Source organism: Alternaria incomplexa (assembly GCF_024043165.1).
Source record: "Alternaria incomplexa strain BMP 0042 chromosome Unknown scaffold_15, whole genome shotgun sequence".
Classification (NCBI taxonomy): domain Eukaryota; kingdom Fungi; phylum Ascomycota; class Dothideomycetes; order Pleosporales; family Pleosporaceae; genus Alternaria; species Alternaria incomplexa.
In genome coordinates, this window is record NW_026249864.1 from 299,684 (window position 1) to 319,605 (window position 19,922).

Genomic DNA, 19,922 nt, shown 5'->3' on the forward strand with positions numbered 1-19,922 from the left:
TCCCAACCTTGCCCATGGCCATGGAGCTTAATAGCCTTCTAGCAATCACGCTGTAGCTCAACCCTCCCCACCACTCGCGTTCTCATCCTCCGAATCCTCCTCGTATTTTTGTTGCGTGGATTTGTCTTCGCGCTTCCTCTTGGTGGCTTCGATACCACCAGAGGTCAGGTAAAGGAACTGTGGGTCCTTGTAATTATCCAGGTGTGTGAAGAAGGTGTTGAATCTAGAGCTTGTTAGCGTTCATGTCCGGTGTCGTGAAATCCAGAAAGGAACTCACTGGTTGCCTTCTGCCTCTTCGCGGAAGATGCGCTGGTAAATCTCCTTCTCCTTGAAGTCTTCAATCTTGTCGTTGTACTTGTCAAAGTCAATCGTCTCGCGTCCGTGTTGCTTAGCAGACTTTGCGTTGTACGAGTCGAACACCGGCCTCTCGAGTAATAAGCCCAGGCCGGGGGCCTTGGGTATCCGGACAACTTCGTTACCGAAACTCTTGTCCATGATTTCAGGATCGGTACCGCATCGTACTGTCAGGGCGGCCATGCCAACCATTTTGCGGATCTGGTGCATCATGAAGCTCTGGCCGTGTACCTTTAAGCTCAACCATTCTGTATCGTTGATAATGATGGGCTTGGGTGCGACTTTGAAGCTCTTGATGTAGCGCTGGGCGGACTTGTCATTGTACTTCTTGTGCACGGTGTAGTTGTGGTAGCGGTGGGTTCCAAGGTACTTGTCAAGTGCGGCTTGTACACGCGCTTGTCGCTCGGGAGATATGCGATATGCTTTCTTGACGTCCAGGTATGCCTTCTTCAGAGTTTTGATGGCTTCCTCGAGGACCGGTTGGTTGACTACGCCTTCAGGAAGGGGACGAGAACCGTCAGTGGAGCTGTCGAGAGTGATGCTGGGTTCATTTTGTTGTATCGTGTCGATGACTTGCTTGACCTCGTCTGGTGGGTTTTCGCTTGTGTCGAGCCCACCTTCGTCTGGCTTTGCAGTTTGCTCCGCCGCTTCGACGTCCGTAGGCTTCTCTTGCTTGGTCTGATGATCAATCGATGCATCGACTATACGATCTTGTCCAGGCGGTGCATCGATCGCTTCAACGTTGTAAAGCGCTTCTTGTACGAGGGATCGTATCGAATCGTCTAGCGAGTCCAGAATGGGCTTGATGTGCTTCTCTTCCGTCTCGGGCCAGAAGTCGGCTACCTCAACCTGTCGCTCACGGTATCCCTCCACATCGTTCTCCGCCTCCGCAAACTCCTCCAATTTTTTCCCTAGGTAGCTCGAAGGATGCGGCGGGAGGAACGAGTGGGTCGGGATCAAGTATTCGTACCACCGTGAGTCGCACGCCTGGTAACAGCTGAAGGAGCCAATGGTTCGCTGGATGCCCCACACCCTGATCTGCTCAGGGAGATGGCTGTTGATCTTGTCCACGATATCTTCCTCTTCGATGATCAACTTCAACGACACAATGTTGCCTGCTGCATGGACACCCTTGTCGGTACGCGCGCAACGAACGAGGGAGGATTTCTTGGGGTCGGATGCGTTTGCCTTGGATATGGCGCCAGCGGCGACAAAAGCGTTGAAGAGGTCTCCTTCAATGGTCTTTTGCTTGTAGTCGATCTGCATGCCCTTGTAGCCAGTACCTGAGTAGCCGATCATAACTGCAACTTTGCGCTTCGGCCTGCGCTCTTCTGCCTCGACTTCCTCTGCAGGGAACGCCGCAGGCAGGGCGGGCCGGTCCTCGCCCTTTTCCTCTTGCTCCTTATACTTGGCTTGTTGTTCGGCATTGCGGTCCCGTCGGTCTAGTTGGGTAGAGCTTGCTTAGTTAGAGACGGGCGCGGAGCAGATGGGCAACGGCTCACTGATGTTCCTTACGCCCCATATTTCTTTTCTTATTCGGACGGCTTCCATGCTGGTGCCGTCCACCACCTCCCCGCGAAGCATTTCTGCGGTCTTTGTCGGCCCATTTGCGCTTCTTGTCGCGTTGGTCGCGGCTCGACGAATCATGGTCGCGGCGGGGTCCTTCGTTGTCCGACATGGCCGCTGAAGACGAGTGAGCAGCTTTGTCCGGTAGAGCAAGCTGCGGGTCATAGGTAAGTTGGTGTGGAAGTTTCAGCGAAGTGATTGGCACTAAATTTGGGTGGACTCGGCACGCACGCCTCACCGCCTGCGTCACCGCTTACTGCCGCATGCGTACCTAGGTAGTTCAATCGCGCGTGCCTGCCTGGACTCTTACAACATTTCACCTTCCCTTCGACTCAACCACCCACTGTCTCGTCAGCCCCCCCGGCGCACGCACATCGCACAAGCTAGAGAACGATGCGCCCTTCCCGATCCACATAAGACCGTTCCAAACCGAGTGTCCCGTCTGCAACTTGGGCTGGCGCATGGGAATAAAGCCGTCCGTCCCCCGCGCATCTTTCCGGCCGTCATCCGAGCTGAACCCGATTCCGTGCCTGCACCACCGCAATCATGGGCGCAGCAATGAAGGACCCCGTGGAGAAGAGCGGAGGGGATCCCGTACAAGCCGTGAAGCAGTTGCTCAGGACAGTCGTCCGTATGTTCTACGAGACTGAGCACATCGTCATTATGGACGCGCTCTGCTATCACGGCGCGCTGCCCGTGGCCGACATGACCATTATCCTCGACGCAGGCAAGAACTCGAAACATGTCAGCAAGGTTGCGGGTAAGCTTCGGGAGGCAGGGCTGTGTTCATCCTACACTCAGCATGTCCTGCGCCAGGGTGCAAACAAGGCATCAAGCAGAGAGTTCTTTTACATTGACTGGCGCCGCGCCGTCGACTCTGTCAAGTACAAGATTCACAAGATTGATGAGGGCATCAAGAGAGACGCGAAACCCACTACCGAGAAACCCGAGTTCAAATGCCTGAGATGCAAATCCACATACACGACCATGCAGGCGCTTGATCACCCCGATACGAACCCTGGGCCAGACGACAGCGGCTTCATCTGCGCGAGATGCGGATTCCGATTAGACGAGATCGACCAAGATATTCAAGCGGACGACGTCGACGACACCCCAGCCAAGTTCAATAAGCTGTTTGGCCCGCTGATTGAGATGATGTCAAAAATTCAGGACATGGGCAACCTTCCAGCGTTGGAACCGCCAGACATTATCAGCGAAAGGATCGAGCTTCCTCGAGATAGGAATGTCGACCCTGGTACGCAGGTCGAGGTTATCGAGACGACGGCCTCACGCCCAACCGCCGTCAAAGGCATTGACACAGGCCCAGAGAAGATCAATGTGCAGATAGGCTCGAGCGCAGAGCAAAACGAGAAGCAGCGAGCGGCAGACCGGGCTCGTCAAGAGAAAATATCCATGCAGAACCAGCTTCCCACTTGGCATACAAAATCAACTGTCATCAAAGATGCGGCAGGGAATACGACCACTGTGAAGCAAGAGGCGGACGGGATCGAAAATGCCAGTATCAAGACGGAGGCAGGGGATACAATGGGCACCAATCAGAACCTTGATGCAGTCTTCGCCCAGATCGAAGCCGAGCGCCGCAGGAAGGAGCAGGAGGACGACGACGACGACGACGACGACGACGACGATGAGGACGAGTTTGAAGATGTCGATGTGGGCACGCCCAGTGCTCTACCGGAAGCGAAGCGTGTCAAGCTGGAAGCGTCCGCCGCTCCAACTCCTTCCGCCGCTGCCACACCAGCAGCAGCAACCCCAGCCGCATCCAACGGCGGCGATGAAAGCGAAGAGGATGAATTCGAGGATGTAAACTGATTGATCACATAGCGATGGCGTTTGTTTATCCAGGGTGGTCTCTGAAAGCATTGTCGGATGGCGTGTCTTTTCAATGGCGTTTTCGCATACACTGGGCTATGTTCACCGCTGGAAACATGGAAAGCGTTTATTTAGATTGCATGTACCAAATGAGATGACTTGACACTTTTGCGCAAGGAGCCGAGCCATCGAAATAGCTCCAAGCATGCGACGAGGCGGTGTTGGTTGGTGTGGCCATTGAGTACATACAGCCTTAGAATACCAAGGCAGTGGAACTTGCAAGGGTCGTGTCCTAGGCGAGCTTGCACCATGCCACCTCAGATCCCCGCGTACCTTCACTAAGGCCTCCGCAGACCAGACCCCCCGCGAGCACACCAGCGCCCATCGCTGTCGCTTCAACATCTGCGCCGCTGCCCGATGGACCGAGGATAAAGCGCGAATCGACCATGGCCGCATCAACCAAATCCCTCTCGTCGCTGCTTGCGCAAGCCACCATCGCCGACCACGACGAAGTGCTCACGGCCGCCAATGCAGCCCTGGGCAGGTCCAAGGGTGATTTGGATGCGCAGCACACCAAAGCAGTAGCGCTGCTCCATCTGGACCGCTACGCGGATTCATTGCAAGTGTTTGAGGGTGCACACGAGCTGCAGGAGAAGGCGCGGTTCGAGTACGCATACGCCCTCTACAAGACTGGCAATGCAGCCAGGGCTGCCCAGGTAGCCGCAGCGGCAGGGCCAGACGCCGGCCGGGGGATGAAGCACATGCTTGCCCAGGCCGTATGTACTCGACGGCAGCGGGGCCGCAGACATCGCTGACATAGACACGCCAGGCATACCGCTCGGAGAACTTCGCGCACGCCACCAAGATCTACCGGGACCTCGCCGACCAGAACGTGCAAACCGAAGAGTACGATATCCGCATCAATGCGGGCGCCGTCGATGCACAGCTCGAGTGGACAGGCCAAGGCGAGCTTGCCCAGAAGAAGCAGCCCACACGTGAGGACCTCGACGTCTTCGAGACTGCCTTCAACGCAGCATGCGGCAGCATCTCTCGCAATGAATTTGGCCAGGCCCAAGTGTGTCTGAAGCGCGCCAAGGACCTGTGCAATGCTCTCTCGGACCTCAGCGAGGAAGAGAAGAAGGCCGAGTTGCTGCCAATTACCGTGCAGCAGGTCTATGTGCTCACGCAATTGGGCAAGACGGATGAAGCAGAGGAGCTGGCCACCAAGATCCCCTTCGCTGAGTAAGACGATCATGCCCGGCTCAGAACCAACACTGACAACAGCAGCATCAAGGAGCTCTCAACCCGCTACATCGCCCAGGTCAACACCATCGCCGCCTCGAAGCAGCACTCGAACCCGTACCTTTCACATCGTCTGTTCCACGCATCGCCGCAGCCCCCCGTCACCGACCAGCACTTCTCCTACCAGTCCAACATCCTGCGACAAGACGAATATGTCATGGCCCTGCTATCGCAAAAGGTCGCTGGCGTCGCATCGTCCACCGAGAAAGTCATCTCTGCATCGCCTGCTCCGTCCCTGTCCCCTGCCATCAATATGGCGGCGGTGCTCAACGCAGCAGCCCACGCCAGGAACGCAGACACCGAGAAGGCTGCGCTGAGGGAAATAGTACCATTGCTGGAAAAGAGACCGACCGATGTGGGTCTAATACTAACTATAACACACTTATACGTCATCACCAACAACTACGCTGCGGCAACACATCTCCTAGAATCCTTTTTCAAGCGTTTGGAACAGAGTGCCTCAGCGTCCGATCTCGACGTACGGTTCGCACCAGGGCTGATTGCCGCACTCGTCTCCCTGTACGCACAACAAGGCCGGCCCGGCGCGTCAAAGAACGAGCTAGCAAAAGCAGCCGAATACTGGCGGAAGCCTCACAAGTCGAAAACAGAGGCCCCATCAAAGTCTCTCATGGTCGCTGCCGGTACCGCCCTCCTTGATACTCATAATCCAGATAACGTTAGATCTGCAGGAGAGATCTTCAAGGGCTTGTACAACCAGGATAACGAAGATCGAGCGTCTATCGCTGGTCTCGTAGCCGCATACAGTATCACAGATCCATCGTCAATACCTGCGGATCTTTTGTCTTATCTACCAGAAGCCAACCGACTGGTATCCGACGTGGATGCCGTTGAACTTGAAAATGCAGGCGTCCCACTCGGTAGCCTCACGTCGGTCAATTTTGGAACAGAATCCCGGAAACGTAGCCTTGCACCAGCCAAGGAGGCGCCGGTCAGAGCGAAGAGGTTGCGCAAGTCGAGAATGCCAAAGGACTATGTCAAGGGTAAGAAGATGGACCCCGAAAGATGGCTCCCTATGCGTGATAGGAGCTACTACCGTCCAAAGGGCAAGAAAGGAAAGAAGAGAATGGAAGGCCTTACCCAGGGTGGAGTCGTGGCAGACGACAAGGGAACACCAGCCGCTCAGGAGAAGAAGGGTGGCGCTGAGAAGGGGAAAAACAAGAAGAAGGGCAAGGGTGGCAAGTGGTAGAAAGCAGCCTACGATGCTTCTCTAGACAAAAAAACACAGACAGATCTGTATCGCAATGCCATCTAAGACGATACACCATATGCGAGTCATGTATCGATACCCCCCCTGCTACATGCGTACTTGCTGCTGGGAACTTGAAGCTACCCCGCTATCCCTTCAATGACCAGAACAGCGCGTCACTAAGCATGCGTTTCTCAATCACTATTCCGATTCAGTAATTCTTCATCTAAAACATGTCGGACGAAAAGCGGAAAGACTACTGTTACACGCAATGGACACGTTACGCGCCAGAGTGGGCGAAAACTGGATACCACCAGAAGCCGAGGTTCACCGTGAACATCTCTACATTAGCTCGAATCGACTCTATGCCAAGTACTAAGTAGAGCTAGCAAGTCCTTACATGCTCTTACGTCTGGGCTTAAGTTGTCCAGGATCAACGTGGAAGATCTAGTAGACCCCACCGCAGCTTCGAGACTGTTTAGCTCCTGTTGTACTTAAAAGGGTGACCGCATCTCGTACTCGCTGTACATGCTCTCTTCAATCATCTCCATTTTCGACAGCAAACTACCACATCACCTACCCAATTGCATACAGAACACTATTTCATAACATACAGAAAGATGCCGGGCCAACAAACTCGCCAGTGGGTTCTTGCCAACCCACCACTCAACGACCCCGTCATTGAGGGCAACGACGCGACCTTTTCGCTCCAAACCATTGACCTCCCAAGCCCAACCGCTGATCAAGTCCTCATCAAAGTACTCTACTTCTCCAATGACCCCGCACAAAGAGGATGGTGAGTTTGACCACACAAAAAAATCCCGTAGAACACGACTGACTTGTGTCTACAGGATCCAGAAAGACATGGACCCTGAGCGCCTCTACGTTGAGCCGGTGAAGCAAGGTGGAGTAATGCGTTCCTTCGCCATTGCCGAGATTGTCGAATCCAGCACCGATAGCCTGCCCAAGGGTCAACTCGTCATGGGCGACTTCGGCTGGACAGAATATGCCGTCGTATCCAACAAAGCCGTTCGCCCCATCCAAGCCGACGAGAGCGCCGGCATCCGCCCCACGCACTTCATCGGTGCACTCGGCGGAACAGGCCTGACCGCGTACTACGGCCTCATCGACATCGCGCGCGCCTCTTCCTCCGACACGGTCGTCGTTTCCGGAGCTGCGGGAGCTACCGGCTCCATGGTTGTGCAACTCGCCAAGCACGTTCTTGGATGTAAACGCGTCATCGGCATTGCCGGTGGTGAGAAGAAGTGCCGCTGGGTCGAGAGTCTGGGCGCAGATGTTTGCGTCGACTACAAAGCCGCGTCTTTCGAGGCTGACCTTAAGAAAGCCACGGAGGGTTACGTAGAAGTCTACTTTGACAATGTTGGCGGTGACATCTTGTCGCTCATGCTGGGTCGTATGAAGCGCCACGGACGCATCGCTGCGTGCGGCGCCGTCGCAACGTACAACTCCATGGGCGACAGCGGCGTCAAGAACTGGTTCGAGATTATCAGCAATCGCATTGAGGTCAGAGGCTTCATTGTTATCGATGCTATTGAGTCGGGCAAGGCTGGTCAGTATATCCAGGAGTTGATCAAGGGAGTCAAGGAGGGTAAGCTCAAGGTTGGACCCGAAACGGAGACAGTGGTTAAGACTAAGTTTGAGGATGTGCCCAAAACTTGGATGATGCTTTTCCAGGGAGGCAACACGGGCAAGTTGGTTACGGAGGTACAGGCCTAGGTTAGCATACGACCAACTGCATAGATGTTGAGTCAATGTTACAAATGGAAAGTACTCAAACCGTGCATCGCACAGGAACAGGTGTGACATTTGAATATCCGGAGATGTATATCTACAGCATATGTCATTTCGTGTAAACCATAGGCCAATTCAGTCTTCGCAGTCGCTTTGTCCAACTGAATCACTCTTTGCCGTTGTGCTCCCTTGACTTGCATGCTTGAACTTGATGGCAAACGGCTTCTATATGACTGTAGCGTGCATTATATCTGCCGTTGACCCTTAGGTAGACTATCTTCCAAAAAGTAACAAGTCATTGCTATCTTTGGGGGTAGACGCTTTAGCGGGTGCTAATTGTTGTACATGGGTTTCTGTGCATCATGATAAGCAAATGTAGACAAAACTTACTCTGAGTGAGACGGCGGAGAAAATCGAAGGCAGCTTCTACAAGCAGATATGAGTCGCCGTATGAGTGTAAGATGTCTTCACTGCGTCGCGTGATATGAAGGAACACGAAAGTCATAGTTGATGACCTCTGAGTGACTACAGGTAGTTTGCCCACCCCTAACCTGCAAACTATGATGAGAACATGACGATACTTATGAGTTGGCGCATCTTGAGGTACTCGCCAATGGAGAAGTGGTGGCACCACCCAAGCTTCCGTCGAAACGATCCACGCTGTAGACTTAGTGTAACATGCGCATGTTAGAGTAGCTACGCCTTGCAAACGGAGTCATTAAGGAGAGTTCTGTCAAGTGTAACAGGAAGAAAACTGCGATGCCGTTATTTATTTCGTCATAGTCTACACGGAACCCTTCAAATATACCGCGGGTTGCCCTGCACGGTCTTCTTGACATTCTCGAAAGGTTCTAATGCGATGGGCGCTTGGTAGAGCTCCGGTACTCTCGCGCCCATGTAAACTTTTGCGCACCATCCTGCTTCGGTCTGTGCTCCCTTCATCTCGTAGTATTTTCTCGCAACCATAAGCGGTGTCAACGATCCGAATTTTGCAGTGTAACCAGTGACGGGCCGACAATTGTACGGCACGCTTCGACATATCGAATCTGCATAGCTGCTGAGCTGGCGGTCCCACATGTACAATTGCTTCATATCGAGTTGTCGATGCTGCCGGAGCAACTTGAATGTGTTGCCTTGCAAGATCAACATGCTCATCCAGTAGATAAGGTAGCAAATGCCGGCCCCAAAGTAGTGGAAGTAAAAGACGGGATCGAATACGCGGTCTGCGCAAATATCCAGGAAGCCATCCATGAAGGCAACGTCTACCGTGTCGTATCGCGGACCGTGTCTTTCAAAGGTTGAGAGCCACTCAAAAGCACGGCTAGCGACTTGTTGCGAATCCTCAATGAGAGAATCAATCTCCTCCTTTGGACATTCTGGTCTGGTGGCCTTGTCCGTGCGCTCCAGGAGTCGTGGGATGTGTATGCAGATGTCGTTCAGAGCCACGTACGGATCCACTTTTGCCGCTTTGGCAGTCACTGCTAACCATTCCGTGCTGTCTAGCATTGAGGCCTTTCGCATGTGGTAGCCGATACTCAGCTAGCAGGCATTAGCGAGGCTGTACAGCATACGACAACACGATTCCTCATACCGAGTTGTACCGTATGGCGTGGAAAATTTGCATGCTCAACCGACTCTCGAACGAAGCTGGCCCACGCTGCTTAAGAAGATGTAGAAGTCCCTGGACATGGTAGAAAAAGCCATGACCTTGTGTAACACCTACGAAAACCTATGCGAGCGGTTAGACCTGATAGCAAGAGCATTGGATGAGATCGCTTGTACCTCGTAAAGCGTGAGCATATACGTTGATAGCAGTGTTTCGTCTTTGAGTGCTGTCACTGGATCTTGTATTGCGCGCAACATCTGACTCAGGGCTGTGCCATATAGCGACCTGGAGCGATGGATGAGCGGATGATTTCTGTTGTTCACCGCCAGTTGCGCTGCAGAGAGAGCATCGATTGCAGCCATGAGTACCGGGCTGTTCGCGGGCATAGTAGGTAGGCCAAGCATCAGGGCTGAAGGGGGCGGCAACGCCGGACCCTCAGCTCTGGGCAAATAGAGGGCAATGAAGGTTCCCAGATGCTGTATCCTGTCGGCGGCAACTGCGCTGACCTGCTTGGGCAGAGGCGCATCCTCAGGCTCCGTTTGCGCATCTTCTCTGCGTACGATGGCCTTGCTTGAGAAAGTTGCGTCGTTTTGTGAGCTTGACGAAGCTTGACTGGCGTACTTGTAGCGATTCTCATCCTCCTTGATCAGGGATGGCTTTTCTCCGTGTGCATTGAAGTTGTGGAGAATAAAAGCCTGTGCTGGCCGATAGCCAGGGCATTTTGTTCCGCGCCTCACGCAGGTATTGCACTCTGGTTTGGTCTCGTCGCATCGAACCTTTCTTTTCCTGCACTCGAAGCAGCCAGCCGATCGCTTTGGCATTGTGAGACTACCAGTGGGACCGCCACTGTTGAGACCTGGGAGGATGCGATGAGATATGGCACAAGATGGCTGATGTGTAGTTCCGTCTCCTGTCTTTCCGGTATGGACTGGGCTGCTAGGGGCGAGGACAGTGAAGGGCGCACACCACGCACCGCCCGCAGACGCGGCCGCTAGAGGCGATGGCCAAGAGGCACCCCGTATTCAACGGTGTTGGCCAATCAGTAGTGGCGGTGTCAGCGCTATCACCGGCTGGCTTCCAAGCTTTGCAGCCCTTCCCGCATGTGCTTCCCCTGGCATGCTCGTGCCAAAGTGACGGAAAGTGATGAGGGGTTCGAAGAGCTCGTTGCTTTCCGGGCGCTTCCTCGGCCCAGCAGGCGCGCGTCTTTACTGGAATGGAACAACTTCTCTTCCAACAAAGTATGGACTATGCATTCCTCGCGTGTGCCTAAAACTCGCGATAGTCCTAAATCCAAAACACGAGCCGAACGCTATCCCGGGGCGACCCCGCGATGCGGTGCAGTCCGGTGCACGGCTTCATTCGCTCTAAGCGAACCTTCCAAGGTTGGAAGCGGCGGACCGTCCAACGCAATAAAGGAGACGAAATCATGACGGGACTCTAGAAATCGACAACTTAGTCGATTGCTTGATGTTCTGGCGTATGGCGATATCGGTCGAGGGCGGAGGGAGGAAACCACGGCAAATGAAGTTGGGAAGCCGTCGTGATGTCTGCGACTGGTCACCTATTGACGGAAATTTTAGTACATGCGTCGATAGTCATGCCACATGTCATCGATGACTGTGGGAAGCGTACAGCATCTGTCTCAACATAAGCTGCAGAGTAAGACCGCGATGTTATATGGTCCGCCATTGCGACACGCGCTTTCATCCTGGAGGATCCTACAGCACGTGGTCGCCTCTCCATCTGGCAAGGCTTTGCGAAACCTCTCCACTTATTTCGTATTTAGGAAGGAACTGCGACCAACGCGCAAAGACACATTACCCACACATGTGGTGGCTTGTGTGTCAATGGTGGAGCCTCATCGGCATGCAACACTAGTAATTCCAGCGTATCGTCGGTCGACGTACTACAGGTCAGAGGACTCTCGAGCAGCGACACGAATCATTCTAACTAGCATTTCATGGCCAAACAATGGAGAACCACCGAAAGTGATCAAGACATGGCAACAGGACCTGGCCATTGATCTTACAAACTACTACTATGCTGTAACGCTGGTATCTGCTTCAGGTGAACAAATTTATCGAACGCACCAGTCAACGACTGATACGAGTCGATATGGCCGGTCCACCCAAATCTCCTCGCTTTGTTAACGCTCAACGTTGCCGACCACGTACGCTGAAACACCCAATCCTGGAAAGCCCACGTACCAGATGCCCAAGTCGCCTTCGCTTCAGGACAACCGTTCTTTTCACAGATGCGCTCCCAGACCTCTTGCTTGTCCACAGCCCACTCAGCCAAGCTGAGATCTAGTTGCGTCTCTCCTTCTGATGGACGAGGCTTTTCAAAGATCTGCTCACTTGTTGCGCGGGCCCCTGCGTAGGCGGCGATGCGTGGCCACATGTATCTCCACGAAAAATAGTCACCGTTGACGACATTGAAGGCCTGATTCCCAGCGTGTGGATGTGTGGAGGCCCATACGGTCAGGTCGGCAATAAGTCTAGAGTCGGAAAGGTCGTCGTATCCTTCCCAATACAGCTGGTTCGTCGGCATACGCGCCTCAACGCCCATCTCTTTGCAAACGAGAAAGTACAAGGCATATGTCAAAGCTGAATTCATGCCGTTTGGCTTGGACGTGTGGCCGATAATGGCTTCTGGCCGGATGACGTTCCAAGTCCAATTCTGGCCAGTTTGGCGTGTCGTTAGGTAGTCTTCTTGGGCGAAGTAGAAGTTGCCAAGCGGACTTTCCCTTCTGGGCTCTTCCTCCCGAGCTGGAGATGGCACGGGACTGACGTGAACATTGTAGTGTTTTCCTCCAGTCTGAAGCGTACAGTTCTCTAGACTGGGAGCCACGACTAGTAGAGCGTCCAGGAAGTTGGCGAAGAGCTTTTCGTTGGCGTGGTTGAGTTCCGCAAAGTCGTCTTTGTGTACATACGAAGAGAAGTATGCATGAGTAACATCTTGGCATGCTGAGCGCATCTTTTTGATCAAGGCATCGGGATTATCGGTAAGATCGAGGGCTAAAAACATTATACGGTCATCGTGAACGGTGGTCTTGAAGGGCGACCGCGACGTGACGACAATCTTCCTCCACTCGGCAGAGGTCGTATTCTTCACGAGGTGCTCGATGATGGCTGAGCCTGTAATTCCATTGCCACCTGTAACTAGTGCGACTTTAGACATCTTCTTTGGCGTACAGGAGAATGAGGACCTGTTTCCAAAGGGTATGGGTATGGAGTTGCAGTTGCTGGGAAGGATGAGCGGAGGAGATGCTCTGCCGATAGCGAATTATCAGGAATGGGACTGCGCCCTTCAGTCAACGATGTCTTCCATATATCTATCGCAATGCGCACGAACTGTACTTTGAGCGCGCCATCTGCCAAGATTGTAACCCGCCTCTACGCAAACGCGGATGCCAAGTGGCATTGGCGCTGCCGAAACTCCTTGCAGTCTGGGGTAAGGAGGTCAGCAACGATGCCATTGGCGACACCAGCATCTTGGTAAGGGTGTTCAATGAAACAAAGTACGGCTTGGTACACCCGTGTGGCATGGGTAAAGTGGTATTTCGCCTTCCAGGCGTAAGATGTAGTGACGTTGCGGGGAAGCGTGCAAACAAGATGCCATACAGACCTAGCACTCGTAATCAAGAGATTGGCGGCAGACACAGGTCACAACACACATAGCTATGTCGCTCCTTCTAGTGGACGGAAGGAAAATGCCGCCAGCAGCTGGTATGAACTCTACCATCAGGTCGATTGCGCTGATGACCCGTAATCGGGACGCTAGCCTACAGCCAGCAGTACTACGGTCATGAATAGACAAATCCTCCTTGAAGATAAGTAAGGAGGCTAAGTTATGCCATCAGTCCAGGCAACTCCAGTATTTGACTACTGAGGCCGAATTCCAAGGGTTATATTGTGCTCACTCACATGAGATTGCACTGTGATCGAATTGTCACATTCATTTGTGAGATCTGGGACTGGTAACAAGATATTCAAGCAAAGTCTATACTATGCCCTGCCCATAATCTGCTGCAACACTTCCGAAAGCTTCGCGGTTGGGTTCGCCACTAAATCCACGCAGCGCCAGCCAACGAAGTGGTCAGGCCTTACCAACACAACCCCTCTCTCCCCGACACCTCTCACTTGATACCACTCCCGGTATGCGTCCATGTAGTCGCCTCCAAAGCCGATCTTATAGGCGCGAACGAATACACCACTCATGTCCGAAACCTCCTTCGCTGCATGTAGCCAAGCATCGCCGCCGACGCCTGTGAGTAATGTGAAAGACCCTCGTCCACAGAGATCCAGACTTGAGAGTCTTTTTGCTTGCCCATTGGCTGCTAGCCAGACATGTGGAAGGTGATACCCGGGATAGGTGCTGGTCTTAATCTCTCTCAAAGCGTTTATATGGTTGAATTCCGGGGCAATATCCCCACTTTCAATCACCACTGCAGATGTGTTCAGGTAGACCTGGTTCATTTGGATGCCCAGTGCTTGCACTTCATCCTCGGTAGCTTCCAGTGCCTCTCGAAACTGATCGCGCATCTTCTCTCCTTCTGTCGAGTCGGACTTGAGCAGATCGGTGGCCTTCTTCCTGGACGAATTATCCAGGCCAATAAGTGCCCAAAGTGTTCGATGCGCCTCCATTCCATCGTTCGCGCGGCGGACGATGCTGTCGCCTACAGGCTTGCGCTCGACCGTAAGGGTATCAAGGAGAGATGGTGAAGCTAAGCCTTTGATAACATAAGCCAACTTCCAGGAGATGTTGAAAGCGTCTGATATGCACGTGTTGCTGCCGAGTCCGTTTATAGGGGGATGCCTATGTGTCGCGTCGCCGATACACAGCACCCTGCCGCTTTGCCAACTCTCAGCAACTTGATCATTGATTGTCCAAGAAAACGAGGACAATATTTCGATATCAATCGAGTCGTCGCCAATCATCTGGTACAGCCGCTTCAGAATGGCGTCCTCGGTTGGCTGAGAGCTGTTCTTGTCCTTCGTCGCTGGGTGCATCGACACCACCCACTCCGTCCAAGGCCTGACCATGCGAAAATTACCCACAGCCGACCACTCTGGCGCAACGGGATTCAGTACCCAGTTGAGGCTTCCTGGTCGATGCTGAATGTACTTAGATAGGTCGGCTTTGATATGGATGTTGAAGGCAGTGTTGAGCTGGCGGCCAAGTACTGGTATCTTGAGAGCCTGCAACACAGCGCTCCGGGCGCCATCTGCTCCGATTAGATAGCTGGATGTTATGTTGTACTCCTCTCCGGTCGATCTGTTTCGCATAGTCGTAACGATTACGTCAGCTATCTTCTCAAAACGCACGAATTCAGTGTAAAATCGGAACTCGGCACCGTGCCTCGTGGCTTCTTCGATCAGAACTGGCTCGAGGTAGCTTTGAGGCAGATCCGACATGGCGCAAGGACTCGCTCGCTCATAGTCGCCTTTTTGGGATGGTCGGTTACCCCAAGCCCAAACGCGACCATACTCTTCGCCAGCTAGTGTGTTCAGCCACGAGGTATGCTGCATACCTGCACTCGATTAGTACATGCTCGAGATTTGGGATACAGGTAGCTGGTACTCCCGACGCAGCGAACATACATTCTGCAGTGCTTGCTATCGTGCCCAATTTCTCCTCGATACCCGTGTCCCTCAAAACTTCCATTGCTCTTTGGTTGAAGATGTGCGCTCGAGGGGTATTTGCCGTGCCGCTGTGTCTCGATATTGAAAGTGACTTCACGCCTTGTTGAGCCAGCAGCAATGCAGTGGTGGCGCCAGAGGGGCCCGCACCAACGATAACTACAGAATATTCCATGCTTCGATAGACAGGAGCGGTTCGTTGTACAAATCTGATTAGATGCTGAATACAGTAGATATGTTCACCACAAAAAGCACATCATGCTGTTGACGGCTAAGCATCTTGAAGACATACGCGGAGTCTAGTCGAGGCTAATCAATTATTCCAATGGTTTGTCGTGGCATGTCCACGACCTGTGTAGACTCTTGGCCTACTAAGTGGTATGTGTTCCGCTTGCATCACGTGCAAAGGACCATAAGTGCATCAATTTCGGCTTTCAGATGCGGCTTCATCAGACACCGCTGAAGGACGCAGTCTGATTAGTCGCAGCCATTCAATCTTTTCGGAGATCGCTATGTTCGATCTGCTGTTGGTGGATTACATACCACTTTATCCGGAGCATGTACGCGATTCTCCGCAGTGTACTCCACAGCAATGAGGTAATTCTGGGCGTAGAAAAGTGGCTGCGGGGTAGAACCGGAAGTCGACCTTTGTACAGAGCCACTGTATTCCGAAGGATGATGGGGGAAAATGTAAATGTTGGAAAAAGAAGGTTGTCTCCTGGCTAAAATTGAGCTACCTAGGTAGGGCTGCGGCCCATGCTGTGAGCTAGGGTGCAAGTGTTACAGAAGTCCATGACGTCACACTAATGCCGGACGGCTTTTGTGGCAGCTCTCTCCGGGTGTCAGAAATTGAGCAGGATTTGGGTGTCGCATTAAGAAGACCTGCGCGACATCAAGTCCTCGCCAAAGGTCTTCGTAGAAGAATCATCCTGTACAACGCGTTTTTGGTCATCAAAATCGCGTGAAAATACTTTCGCCGCAAAGAACTTCGGTATCATCTGGCGCAATTCATTATGACGGCAATAGCTGCTGCAGTAGCAGAGACTCCCGTCGGACTACTGCTAATGCTTCGATGGGGGCTGATTGCTGTCTCCCTGCATCTGTTGAACACTCTCGTGAGCCACACCCATCTTCTTGCTATCAGAATCCCAAACGGAACTGACAGAACAACGAATTGTAGATCTTGTACCCTTTCTTGATGTCTCCAGTTAGACATATACCAGGCCCCTGGTACGCGCGGGTCTCCAAGTTGCCACTAAAATATGCCACGTACAAGCGTAGACGGTCGGACTACGTTACGAAGCTTCTTGATCAGTATGGACCCATTGTCGTCATCGCAACGGATCAAGTTCACACTGTGGACGAAAATGCAATGAAAACGATATATGACAAATCTGCACTCAAGACCTCATTCTACTCCTCGATGGGAAGCTGGAAAGGCGTCGTGTCCACTCTCGGTTTCGTGGACTACCCGTCTGCAGCCCCATCACGCAACAATTTGATCCAATGCTTCCAGAACAAAAACCTCGCGGCTTTGGTGGAGAACATCCAGTCGCACGTCGAGGATTTCATCCAGTTGCTCCATCGTAAGGATGAGAACGAAGAAGCCGTTGACGGAGTCGTCGTCTTCCGCTTACTTGCGCTGGACATTGTGACCGATGTACTCTGGGCCGAAGAACACAGACTGCTGCGCAACTACAAGGAGAACGACGCACCAGCTTTTCTTCGACGGTTTCACGCGTTTAGCACTTGGAACGCGATGAAGAGCTTCATCCCTGGAGCAGATTTCTACGTCAGATGGTTCGGCAATGAGAAGTGGAAGACATTGAGGAAAGATTGCCATGATATGGATGTCACAGCAAAAGAAGCTTTGAACCGCTGGGAGACTAGTGAGAACGCTGCTGGCCGACAAAAGGATGTTCTCTCGATGCTGCAGTCTATGAACAAAGTAAACGCATCTGCCGTTCCTCCGGAAGACATTCCCGCATACATGGTCGAGATGCTCGCAGCGGGTTCTTCGACTACTTCGCATACCGCCGCGTTTGCTTGCTGGCTTCTGACTCGCCATCCCGAGGCCCAGGAGCGACTTCGTGCGGAACTCATTGAAGCCTTGCCCGACTTGGAAAGCTTCGATATCAAGCGCACCATGAATCTCGAATTTCTTGACGGTGTTATTCGGGAGACCATGCGGATGTACCCTATGATCCCAGGGCCACTCGAAAGACATTTGGGGAAGGATCTTGTAATCGCTGGAAAGCAAGTCCCGAGAGGCGTGATCGCATCGACTGCAGCGCTCAACCAGGGACAGCTAGAAGAGGTTTATCCAGAGCCGCAGCTTTGGAAACCTGAGCGCTGGATCGGCGCTGACGAACGTATGAAACTGAACTGGATTCCGTTCGGCCATGGTTCTCGTGCCTGTCCGGGCTCGAATCTGGCTTTGACAGAACTCAAGTACATGCTAGGTTTGATCTTTCGCAAGTTCAAAGCAACAATGCCCCCCGGCATGGAAGAAGACAACCTGGTTCTGGCGGACGTCTTTGCAGCTGGATCGAAGACGGGCTCTTGTTGGTTGAAGTTCAGACGATTGGAGGCGTGATACTTCGTCACGTGGCTCGGTGGGACTAGTTGTGACCTTGGAAGTTGTACAATAATAACCGATACTTCTACATAACCCAGTCGAAGCACGAACTCTGATGTTTGAACGTGCTTGTGTGATGCGCGCTACTGATAGCCCCTCAATGCAATCGCATACCACTTCGTCTCAATCAACATCCTTTAGTGACGGGAAAGTGCTGCTTTGATAGCGTGCCTGCTGCTTTCGCAAACGACGACCAGCCCGCAGGGCTTATGCGGCCATATAAATCCACGAACGACGACAACGTGCCAATTCTCTGCGGATCAATAGCCGTGGTTTCCCCGCACCCTTCCAGTACGATTGAAGACTCTACAGAGTTCCTATTGATCTTGTCGTTACGCGCTCCTGTGTATGCCCATACAGCTACTGTGCTGTGGTGTAAACCTATGAAAGCCAATAGGTTGAAGTTTACCCTCTTTTCTTTCTCCAGCTTTGACTCTCGGTCTATAATGTTCCAGATACTGTAGGCCCGCTCAGCCGCAATCCGACCTTGTCGTGAGTTGGCCCATTTGCGCGCCTTATTAACGAGACGATCTTCGATAGTAAGATTATCGGCGAGTCGATACTGAATTTGATGGAGGTCTTCGAGTGGGACATGTAGGCGAAGGTGCCCCAAGTGAAAGAGTATTAGACCACTCATCAAACAGCTACGGTCGAGATTGGTTCTCACGAATGTCTTGACTAGAGGAAGGCTTTGCTCCCATTTCTCAAGAGCAGAAAGTAAACGTCGGTGCTGCTGCCGTAAATCCTCCATCCGGCGTACCGTACTATCCAAACAGTGTGTCTCTGAAGACTTGGTAGCACTTTTTGATAGACGTCTTGTGCTGAGCCTTTCCGAACCAGGGCTCCTGCTGGAAATGGATTCGCAGGGACTGTCAGAAGAAACAGATGATAAGTCATCGCTACTAGAGCCTTCAAGACCTCCGGACAAACGGGTGAACATATTGTGGTCCTTGGAAAAGCGCCAAATAGAGTATTGCAGTCCGAACATGAGAAGCTCCTGTCCTGCAGGATCCAGAGGTGGAAGCGGCTCGTTCTTATCCATGGCGATACGATAGATATCAGAAGCCCATAGTTCTCTACCAGGCGTTTGGTCATGCTCTATCATCTGCAGGCACAAGCTAGGGGACATCTTCTTGCTTCGCCATATAGCGTCGCACATTGGCAGCTGAAGGTCGATCTCCTCCATTGAGATTAGAGGTTTGCTGTGTAGCAACACACTAGTGTAGCTGTCGCCGCGGAATATACCGAATGCTAGTCGTCGACGTGTCTCCAGTTGCAACCACATTTCCAGACGCTCCTCATCTGAAGCAATGTCTTTCATGCGTTGTAGCCTTTGCATAGCTTTGTCAAAATATGCGGCTGAGAAGAGATCCATCCTCCGAGCTTGAGCGACAAGCAAGGCGCCGAGATGGTGGGCGTAGGTGAAAGCCTTTGGCTGTCCGAAATACAGCGCAGCTACCTGAGTCAGCAGTCGCGCTTGTGCCAGCCAGAGAAGACCGAGCTCTTCGTTTTCAAGCTCCCATACCATCGTAAGAGTGCTCCGGATGGTGGTATGCATCATGGCCCCATAATTGCTCGCGTTGGAGCCGCAATACATCGATCCGATCGAAGTAAGAACGAGAAAAAGGATTGGATGAAGAGCGTCCAGGTCCAAGGTTTGCAAGCTGAACAGGGGCCATAGCGGTCCGAAATGTTCTACATACTTGGCGCAGAAGTCGTAGAGTGCTGACGAACCCGAGCACTCTTGGTAATCAGTGAGCCCAAATGCGAGTGCAACTTTGGCAGAAGCGAGGGCCCAGGAGTTTGCATGGTCCTTTTCTGACTGATTACCCCACGCGGGTGAGGAAGCGAGGCCGACTAGATTCTCAATAACTAGGTTTTGATTGTCTCTGGATGTGATCGACGCACTTTGATCCAGACTGCCTATTTTCGTATCAGTAAAAATGCTCCACATCACGCTATCGAACGATGACTTACACGTATCTTCCAACGTGCCCGTGGCGAAGATATTCTTTGAGGCTT

The 19,922-nt window shown here is 52.6% G+C and overlaps 8 protein-coding genes across 8 annotated transcripts; 4 read left to right on the forward strand and 4 right to left on the reverse strand.

Annotated features, from left to right (window-relative positions):
* Positions 1 to 57: 57 nt before the first annotated feature.
* J4E90_009165 (uncharacterized protein) lies at positions 58 to 2,032 on the reverse strand (the record flags this gene model as incomplete). Its single annotated transcript, XM_051438685.1, has 3 exons — positions 58 to 223; positions 278 to 1,810; positions 1,857 to 2,032. 3 exons carry the CDS (start codon positions 2,030 to 2,032, stop codon positions 58 to 60), a joined length of 1,875 nt encoding a protein of 624 aa, XP_051287348.1.
* Positions 2,033 to 2,466: 434 nt separating this feature from the next.
* J4E90_009166 (uncharacterized protein) lies at positions 2,467 to 3,753 on the forward strand (the record flags this gene model as incomplete). Its single annotated transcript, XM_051438686.1, has 1 exon — positions 2,467 to 3,753. The coding sequence occupies one exon, from the start codon at positions 2,467 to 2,469 to the stop codon at positions 3,751 to 3,753; it is 1,287 nt and encodes a 428-aa protein (XP_051287349.1).
* Positions 3,754 to 4,199: 446 nt separating this feature from the next.
* J4E90_009167 (uncharacterized protein) lies at positions 4,200 to 6,262 on the forward strand (the record flags this gene model as incomplete). Its single annotated transcript, XM_051438687.1, has 3 exons — positions 4,200 to 4,529; positions 4,583 to 4,995; positions 5,041 to 6,262. 3 exons carry the CDS (start codon positions 4,200 to 4,202, stop codon positions 6,260 to 6,262), a joined length of 1,965 nt encoding a protein of 654 aa, XP_051287350.1.
* A 620-nt stretch (positions 6,263 to 6,882) lies between these two features.
* Positions 6,883 to 7,999, forward strand: J4E90_009168 (uncharacterized protein; the record flags this gene model as incomplete). Its single annotated transcript, XM_051438688.1, has 2 exons — positions 6,883 to 7,058; positions 7,114 to 7,999. The coding sequence occupies 2 exons, from the start codon at positions 6,883 to 6,885 to the stop codon at positions 7,997 to 7,999; spliced, it is 1,062 nt and encodes a 353-aa protein (XP_051287351.1).
* Positions 8,000 to 8,812: 813 nt separating this feature from the next.
* On the reverse strand, positions 8,813 to 10,441 carry J4E90_009169 (uncharacterized protein; the record flags this gene model as incomplete). Its single annotated transcript, XM_051438689.1, has 3 exons — positions 8,813 to 9,553; positions 9,606 to 9,743; positions 9,797 to 10,441. The coding sequence occupies 3 exons, from the start codon at positions 10,439 to 10,441 to the stop codon at positions 8,813 to 8,815; spliced, it is 1,524 nt and encodes a 507-aa protein (XP_051287352.1).
* A 1,204-nt stretch (positions 10,442 to 11,645) lies between these two features.
* Positions 11,646 to 12,800, reverse strand: J4E90_009170 (uncharacterized protein; the record flags this gene model as incomplete). The annotated part of the gene is made up of 1 exon (XM_051438690.1): positions 11,646 to 12,800. One exon carries the CDS (start codon positions 12,798 to 12,800, stop codon positions 11,646 to 11,648), a length of 1,155 nt encoding a protein of 384 aa, XP_051287353.1.
* Positions 12,801 to 13,627: 827 nt separating this feature from the next.
* J4E90_009171 (uncharacterized protein) lies at positions 13,628 to 15,225 on the reverse strand (the record flags this gene model as incomplete). The annotated part of the gene is made up of 2 exons (XM_051438691.1): positions 13,628 to 15,145; positions 15,220 to 15,225. 2 exons carry the CDS (start codon positions 15,223 to 15,225, stop codon positions 13,628 to 13,630), a joined length of 1,524 nt encoding a protein of 507 aa, XP_051287354.1.
* Positions 15,226 to 16,460: 1,235 nt separating this feature from the next.
* On the forward strand, positions 16,461 to 17,858 carry J4E90_009172 (uncharacterized protein; the record flags this gene model as incomplete). Its single annotated transcript, XM_051438692.1, has 2 exons — positions 16,461 to 16,469; positions 16,539 to 17,858. The coding sequence occupies 2 exons, from the start codon at positions 16,461 to 16,463 to the stop codon at positions 17,856 to 17,858; spliced, it is 1,329 nt and encodes a 442-aa protein (XP_051287355.1).
* Positions 17,859 to 19,922: the final 2,064 nt, after the last annotated feature.